The 9,238-nt window shown below is 42.3% G+C and overlaps 1 protein-coding gene across 1 annotated transcript; it reads left to right on the forward strand.

The window, feature by feature from the left end:
- Window positions 1-1,661: 1,661 nt before the first annotated feature.
- Window positions 1,662-6,650, forward strand: S100P (S100 calcium binding protein P). Its single transcript, XM_010003117.1, has 2 exons — window positions 1,662-1,799; window positions 6,504-6,650. Exons 1-2 carry the CDS (start codon window positions 1,662-1,664, stop codon window positions 6,648-6,650), a joined length of 285 nt encoding a protein of 94 aa, XP_010001419.1.
- The last annotated feature ends 2,588 nt before the right edge of the window (window positions 6,651-9,238 follow it).

Here is a 9,238-nt window from a genome sequence, read left to right on the forward strand (position 1 = left end):
GAATACAAATATGACACAATAAGCCAACCCAGCAAGGCTACCATGGTAACCTCTCTGTTTGGAGAAATTCAAGCCCTGTGGTTTGTGTTTTAGCACTTTTGGAGCCATCTTGACAAAAATTGTTTGTGACCCTTGTTCACAGAGGAAAATGGGTGAAGAATGAGGACATACTTTCTGCCAGGTCATGTGGCAAAGGTGTGGATGCACTGACACATCCTGTTGACTGAAGCTGCTGATCTCTCCCTCCACTTTTCTGGTGCAATTTTTCCTTCTTCTGTATAACTAACACTGATGTTCATGATTCAAAGTAATGAGACTGTGTGAATTAGATTATTTATTTTGTTAGGGTACCTTTTAGAGAGAGGAATTTCTTCTTCTTGAAGGCCATGTTTGATAATAATGTTACAGATACATGTCAGAAAAGGACAAACTAGAATTCCTGACACTTGACACACCAGCGAGTGCCAGTGTGTGTGCAGGCAAACAGCAGTTGATGTTCATAGCCAGCAAGGGCCACTGGTTTTTCCTCTTGTTCCTTCTTCTGAAGGAACCACATAGGTTTTCACACGTACTTTAATGAAAAACTTCAAACTCTACTTAAAACCCTTGCCCACTTAATGCAAATGAGTTGCAACTATGTCATGAGGTTGAACTGCCAGGAACAAAGAGTTCTATTGAAGTGTTTGCACAAAGCATACAGGCCGAGATGTTGCTGTGATTTTCTGGGAAATGCAACATCCCTTCTTACAAAAGGTAAGACAAAAAATCATGGGGGGGGCTGTTCCAGAAATGTACTTGTGATGTCTAGTCTTGCTCTGGTATGTTGTAGATGTTACAGGACAGGTTTTGCCTGGGGAACAGGAGACTATATATGTCTGGGAGAAATGAGTTTAATTTTTAAAATTTTTCTCAAGTAAAAGACATTTTTTGCTAACTTGTCTGTAGCACAACATGAGTGGAAAGTTCATGCATGCCAAGGTATGTCCAAAGACAACTAAACTCAGTTTTAATGTTTGGAATCCATAGTGCCTGGAGCACTCAGTTAGCTGTTGCAGACCTCCCCTTCAAATCCAGTGAATCCAGTGAATTCCACCCATGGTATGTGTTAGTGAACCATCTGGCCTGCAGCAAGGTTCTCTGCATGGCAAAGAGGACAGTCTCTGTCTGCTTGTGACTCAACACATGCAGCACCTGGCAGAGTCCCTAACTATGGTAGTGAAGAAGTTAGATACTCCACTTCCTCTTGAGCAGGCCAGCACAGACCCTGCCGAAGCCAGGCTATCAGCCCTCTGCTCAGATGGGCATATCTAAAGGAACAATCTCCTTCTTGAGCAAACAGCCAGAATCAAAATCTGATTTTCATTTCTTAGTCACACTGTGTATCTTGAAGGAGAGGCTGGTTTCTACTGGTGAGCACCCGGTTGTACTAGCCACACTGGGGTGATAAAGCTTGAGTTTTGAATAGCTGTCAACACAGAGGTGTGTACTCCAAGCAGTGATTAGATATGAATGTTTGCTAAGGGATAACTGTCCCTCTGGCATGCCAGCAATGATTGGATGGAACAGTTGCATAAAACACCTCAGAATAAGATCAGTCTCCATCCTCTGAGAGATCCTTGAGGCTTTTCCTGTTCGGAAGAAAGCCAGACTCCAGCAGCAACATGTCTCAGCTGGAAACTGCAATGGGAATGCTCATTGCTGTCTTTGACAAGTACGCAAGGTCTGATGGCAACAGGCAGACCCTCAGCAAAGCAGAGCTCAAGACCCTCCTGGAAAAAGAGTTCCCAAACTTCATCTCGGTAAGAGAACAGTGTGGGGTCAGTTCTGTGCAGTGGGTGCAAGGGCTGCCTGTACACATCGGGTTTTGTTCATTAGAGGGGAAATTACATTTGGAAATATGCAATGGCTTGTAGAAAAATTGTAAATAAAGTCTTTGCGCATTCTGTGCAAAACTGATTCCAGTATTCAGGGCCATTCCCTGTTTACTAAATTCATCACTTGACTTATAATCACAGACTCATATAATGGTTAAGGTTGGAAACGACTTTAAAGATCATCAGGTTCCAATCTCCTTTCTATGATCAGAGACACCTCACACTAGACCAGGTTGCTCAAAGCCTCATCCAACCTGGCCTTGAACACCTGCAGAGAGGGGGCTTCCACAACCTCCCGGGGCAACCTATTCCAGTGCCTTACTACCCTCATGGTGAAGAATTTCCTCCTGATGTCTAACCTAAATCTCCCCTCTTTCAGTTTAAAAACATTACCCCTTGTCCCATCACTACCTTCTCTGGTGAAAAGCCGCTTACCAGCTTTCCTGTAGCCCCGTAAGGCACTGGAAGGCCACTATAAGGTCTCCCTGGAGCCTTCTCCTCTCCAGGCTGAACAGCCCCAACTCTCTCAGCCTGTCTTTATAGCAGAGGTGCTCTGCTATGGACAATGGCTTTGAAATAGATTTGGTTTAATCTTCAGAATTCACCTACTTCTTCTGTTTATCCCTGGATTTATAAGCCCATGTCATGTCACAACGGCTGTGAAAGTACTTAATGTTGTCTGTAACTGAAGATCTTGATTGCAGATGGGGAATCTCTCTAGTTATACACTGACATATATGTATATATTATACATTTCTCTACGTATTTATACTACATACTCACTATGCACCTCAAAACAATGTATAAACAACAGATTAACTCAGAGCAAACTGTTTTGCATTTGTCTTTAACAGTAAAAGAAGGACTTGAAAAAGTATTTTGTAACATAGATTTGTATGTAATCATATGCATTTAAGCAGGTTTTATATATGGACATATATATACAATTATAGCAGAAGCTTTAAGTGCCTGGGAGACAAAATGCTTTTAATTTTCAACTTTTTTTTTTTTTTTTTCATTTGCCTCCCTTCATTAAAAATCCAGAAAACACTTAAATATCTTGTTCTTTCTGTATCTGTAGTTACTACTCTTAATCGCAAAAGCCTAGAACCAAATGTTCCAAATGTGGCAACCACTTTTTGTATCCAGCATAATTCCATTTTTTTACAGCTCTATCAGGGCACTGCAGCCAGGGTATTTGATATAATGTAGTATCTTTCTATGCAAGCTACATTATATCACCGTATGAAAGCCATGCTGCTGGATTTATGGCTCACAAATTAAATGCAGATGCAATATTCAGAATAAGAATCTGGATGACTCTTTGGGGATAGATGAAAATGTCTCTTAAAAATACTATGGAAAATAGATTACTGGTTGTGACTCAGCAGTGTCATAGGAAATGCCCTGCTCCTGGCCATGGAGCTGTATGTTTCCTATAGCACTTCCACATAATGAAAAACAAAACCAACAACAAAACCAAAATTCTCAGGGGCCATGGAAATCCCCCAGAAACTTGACATTTGGTCTAAAAATAGCTGGGGAGCCACTGGACTAGAAAACTAACAAATGAGATGATGCTCAAAGTTCATTCCTGACTACAGTTACTGGCCCGGCACCACCTTCTCCAGTTCCCTACAGCTGCTCTTACCAGCTCTACTGACATCCTGAAACTGATGGAAAAATGAATTTTCCAGGGAGATAGTTAGATGAATGTCCTCTTATGTTCTAGTTTCCATTTTACCTATTCTAGAAACAAGAAAACCAACAATAAACCACAAAATAACATTTTATGCCAATACTCAAAATAAATTTTAACAATGTCTTGCTGACTAATAACTGCAAGAAAACAAAACAAGAAAAACAGTTTTGCTTGCATTTTACTGGCATTTATATAAATACTTTACGATTTGCAATAATGTTCTGGGTAACAGTCTTTTCAATATTCATATATATTTCTGATCTTAGAATTGCTTATATCTGATCTTAGAATTGGTTCTACCTGACACAGTTCACAATTACCTGGAAAGGTTTTAATCAGTCAGAGGCAGAAATAAATCCATACTAGAACACTGAAGGACTGGAAGAGTATGCAAAAATTTAATTCCCACATGTGCACTTCAGAAGTAATTCAGAGGCCAAGACTAGTTCATACACTTCACTAAATAATTTCAGTATTTGCTTATGAAATTAAAATGGATTGTAATTTGTAAAGTGAAAAACAATAAAATCTTCCATGTTCATCAGTCAAATTGGGGGAACTGGTTCAATTTTTAGTAATTTTAAAAGTACATATATTTCAAGTGAAACATGAAATTACAGAATGATAAATTTAGTTAATTGGACAATGATCAAGAACCATCAGATTTCAATTAAGGTAGTAATTATTTTAAAGTTCTGGAAATTTTTCTAAGGTTTATATAATGTCTTTCTAGTATAATATCAGATTTGGGTTTTGTTTAGCTTGAGCAAAATCTGCATGGTTGTTTCCTACATTGAACAGGTCTCTACTGCCATCCCTTGTTTATTTTTTAAAATTGCATTTTCTAAAATCACTGGTGTTAATCAGGGCCAGAATTCAAGCCAAAAAGATCTCCTGCAAGCTACCTGAGGAAAAAACCCTTTTAAAAATGTATTTTGGCAAAATTAAAAAAAAAAAAAAAGAAAAAAATCTCTTCTTACTTGGATGATACCTTGCTTAACATCAGCCTTGTGCCAGGCTGGTTCAGCCAGCCCACCAGAGTGATGGCAACTTCGAAAGAAAAAGGTTTTATGATACTTTATGATACAAGCTCAGGGGTGCCTTCCCAGACCCCAGCTCCTGTGAGCAGGTTGGCCCAGGCACCAAGGCCAGAGGGAGCACTTACCAGAGACACATAGACTCAACACAGGTTTGCAAGGGACATTAAAGATCATCTAATTCCAACCCCCCTGCATGTGCAGGGACACTTCCCACTAGACCATGTTGCTCAGAGCCACATCCAACCCGGCCTTGGAGGAACTGCTGAAGTGCTTGGAGGCTGTTGGCCACTTTGCTGGCATGGCAGTGCTTAATGATGCTGAACTCTGACTTCTGCCCCAGGAATGTGTCCTAGTGCAGAACTGCCAGCTGCCCAAGCTCCAGCCAAGACTTTCTGTGGGAGTGGATGGGGAATGGAATGGCATTTAGTTCTGCTGGGTGATATCCTCAGGGCTTTGCATTACACAGCTTGTCCATGATAAATGTTTGTGTAAAAGTAGAAAGCATTTTTTCTATGCCAGCCCGTGACCACAGGTATAATAAACCCAGGAGTGTCCACTTTCGGGACGGGGTGGGGGTGTGGGTGATGTACTCATGTGCTCATTGCTGATGTTCAGAGGGTGGGAAGATGTAGGTCTGCACCCACACCATGAGGATGCTGGGACCCACAGTTGCCCCCACCATTGCCTAGAGCCCCTCGAACTCTACCTGTTTGCTACATGTCTGGGGCTGACCCAAATATTTCTCATGGGAAGGATGTGCTTTTCAGGAAGCTGGAGGAGATGTATGGCTCCTGCCAAGATGGGCAGGCAGAGGTACAGCTCCCTGGGGATGTGGCCCATGTCCCATGCTGCTAAGCAGTTGTCTCAACCAAAGAAACTCCTGGTTTTATATGCAGAGAAACACAAAAACGAGCAAAGAGAAGTTAAATAGAAAGGAAGGAAGGAAGGAAGGAAGGAAGGGAAAGGAAAGGAAAGGAAAGGAAAGGAAAGGAAAGGAAAGGAAAGGAAAGGAAAGGAAAGGAAAGGAAAGGAAAGGAAAGGAAAGGAAAGGAAAGGAAAGGAAAGAGGAAAGGAAAGGAAGAAAGGAAAGGAAAGGAAAGGAAAGGAAAGGAAAGGAAAGGAAAGGAAAGGAAAGGAAAGGAAAGGAAAGGAAAGGAAAGGAAAGGAAAGGAAAGGAAAGGAAAGGAAAGGAAAGGAAAGGAAAGGAAAGGAAAGGAAAGGAAAGGAAAGGAAAGGAAAGGAAAGGAAAGGAAAGGAAAGGAAAGGAAAGGAAAGGAAAGGAAAGGAAAGGAAAGGAAAGGAAAGGAAAGGAAAGGAAAGGAAAGGAAAGGAAAGGAAAGGAAAGGAAAGGAAAGGAAAGGAAAGGAAAGGAAAGGAAAGGAAAGGAAAGGAAAGGAAAGGAAAGGAAAGGAAAGGAAAGGAAAGGAAAGGAAAGGAAAGGAAAGGAAAGGAAAGGAAAGGAAAGGAAAGGAAAGGAAAGGAAAGGAAAGGAAAGGAAAGGAAAGGAAAGGAAAGGAAAGGAAAGGAAAGGAAAGGAAAGGAAAGGAAAGGAAAGGAAAGGAAAGGAAAGGAAAGGAAAGGAAAGGAAAGGAAAGGAAAGGAAAGGAGAAAAGAAAAGGTCTCAGTAGCAGCAAACGTGACCACCTGGCAGGGCAGGTGGGCCTAGAGCAAGGCTGTGGGCAGGAGCTGTTACACCTCCATCCCACACCCACAGAAAGGTGAAATGTGCCCAAGCTGGCATAAGCCTCATGCTCCCTGGATGCCCCCTGCACACCTCAGTGAGGGCCTGGAGCTCCACCACAGCCCTTGTTTGGGGTACAGGTAGTTATGCTGCTGCGTTAGAGTTTGTGCCACCTCTCACCTCAACCTACTCCTTTTCTTTTGCAGTCTGGGAAGGATAAGGATGCCATTGATAAAATCTTCAAGAGCCTGGATGAAAATGGAGATTCCCAAGTGGACTTCAAAGAGTTTATCATCTTTGTGGCAGCTCTGACTTGCTGCTGTCACAAATATTTTGAGCAGAAAGCAGCCTAATAACTGTCAAACTGCTCACAAGAAGCCGTCTTTGCCTGTGCTCCATATGCTAAGTGACACGGATCCCTTCACTTTTTGCATGTTCCTCCATGCATTTATAAGCATGCTGGGCTGTAAAAATAAATCTTACTTTGCGTACTTCTCTGTCTTGAATGTTAATTTCTGCTCCTTTGTACAAGAGCCTGGGTTTAATGGCTCCTACTGACTCTCACTGAGTAATTTCTCTTTTTCTGCTCTCTCAAATTCTGTTCTTAGCCAACAGGTTCAATATTCATCCCAGTACAGAGGCCGCACAAGGGTAAATGCTGCTGGAGCCATGAGTCAGCTGGAGGCTGCTTTTGTGCAGCAGCAGCTCTGGGGTGCTCAGGCTTCAGCTGGTGGGGACTGCAGGCCAAACCTGTGCATGTGCCACCATGGCTGCATGCAACAGGTCTCACTGTGATTGCCTTTCAACCTATTTGGTACCCTCAGCTCTGTGGGTGTTGCAGGGCTGCCATGCAGGCTCCTTCTTGGTTAAAAGCAAAGCAAACCCAAACACTTGTTTTTCACAGCATTGAGGATTCTGTGCAATTTTCTGTGCTGGTGACCCATCTCACCCAGCTCAGATGGGTTTAATTCCTATAATATGATAAGGCTTTTGTACCAATATTACTGTACCACTGGCAATGTAGGTAGGGTTGAATACTATAGCCATTTTATTTTAAATAAATTTAAATAGCATGTCACAACATTTCTGCATGAATTGTGATTAATGACAGCAGTTCTTGCTTCTTTACCTGAAAAACATCTGTGGAGAAGTGGAAGAGCTGTTTTTAGTGAAGCAGGCAACAGACATGTTGCTGTGACTGCAGCTCGAGCAAGACTGAACCAAGTGGTATTTTGGAGCACTTCTCAGGCAAGCACCCCTGTGCAAACAGCAAAAAAACCCCAACAGATTTAGCTCCTATACCTTCAGAACAGTCCTGTTTGGTGCTATTCCCATCTTATGCTAAAAGCCAAGTCATTCCCTGTCCTGCTGCACGTGCAAACATACTGTGCAGGGAGACACTGCAACTCCCTGTGCAGCTGCACAATGTTTTTGTGCAGTGTCCCAGCTCTAGCTGGAGATCACGCTGCACAGCAAATGTAGGAAGAAGAGCTCTGTTGCTGCAGAGAGCTGTTTTAACTGCAAAAAACCATTTTCTTCTTCATCCTGAAGCCTAGTGCAATGAACTAACTGCTCAAGTCACATACCTGTGAGCTGGCCCAAGAACTCAGTTGTGTTTCCTAAGGCCGAAGTTAGCCACAGATTCAACCCATTTATAACCCTGTATAAGCATACATATGTCCAAGTGTATTCATATTTTTCAAGGTGAATTTTCTTTTTTAGGGGCCTATTTAATTAATTCAGCCTGTTTTAAGCATTACAGCTGTCTTTTCATCTAGCTGCATTTTGTTTGGTTGCACTGACTTAAAGAACTAAACACCAGTTAAAACTTTATTCCTAATACCAGGGGTGCAGTGTCCCAAATTCTTTCAATGGATATGACTGCCAGCTGTTTTGGGAAAGGCTCTGCTCTTCTCTGCCCCACTACTTCTGGTGCAGCTGCAAATGGTGCTGCAACAGGTGCTGTTAACCTGTTGTCATGGTTAAATCAGACAGAGACCATACTCAATACGCAACCAGAAATTAGTGAGAGTTGCCACATAAAGGCCTTGACCCTGGCACCTTGCTGACAACGGATTCCCAGGTTAGAGTAGACACAGATCTATAAGCTTCATAATATCCATCCTCGCTGAATTTTTTATTATGCTTTTTTTACCACGGGGTGGCACTAAAGGCAGCTTTTTCATTATCCATTCAGCCCAAAATTCGATGTATCATTATTGAGACAGAATGGAAAGAATTTGTGTTCCGATTTTAAACAATCAGAAGTGGCAATTGTATGTCTAAGCAAACACTGTCTTCCCCACTGAGAGCATTTCACTGAGCGCAGTGGAAGCAGCAGGAGCTGAGAGCCCCTCGCAGAGGCTGCATCTCTGGGGAGGGCAGTAAGGCTGAGCTGCAGCATCCCAGTTTCACCCCTGTGAAAGTTGCTTCCCTTGGTATGTAAACTGCAAACCGCTTGTGCGATTTATTGTAGTATCTTTCCACACTCTAATGAGATCACCTTTAAACCACAACTTGTAAAAAGCAAATTAGTGAAAAGCTCCTGTCTTGTCAGCCGAGAGATTCACCTTATTACTTCATTTTATCTATTGGATTTTTAGACAACGCTGTTCATTGGTGAGAGCAGTACATGATCATGAGCAATACTGTCATTTACCCCATATTTCACTCTTACTTCCTAAACTTTCTTCCCCCGGTGTCCAATAGCCACACAATTTCACTCCCTCTCCGATGTCACTTTCCCTGTTCTCCCAATTTTGTGCAAGTTTTATCTTTGTTTGTAGGGCATTTGTAGACTGGGTTACTCTGCTTATCTGCAGTTCTGCTCCCAGCAGCACAAAGCTGCTTAGTAACTGCACCTCCCAAAAAGGGGTACCAACGAACTGTGGTGAGCTCCAGCACCCTCACCTCTGTGAGGGAGTAACCGAGCTATGAAACA

The sequence above is a fragment of the Chaetura pelagica genome, unplaced genomic scaffold (assembly GCF_000747805.2).
Source record: "Chaetura pelagica isolate M959 unplaced genomic scaffold, ChaPel_1.0 scaffold147, whole genome shotgun sequence".
Taxonomy (NCBI): Eukaryota; Metazoa; Chordata; class Aves; order Apodiformes; family Apodidae; genus Chaetura; species Chaetura pelagica.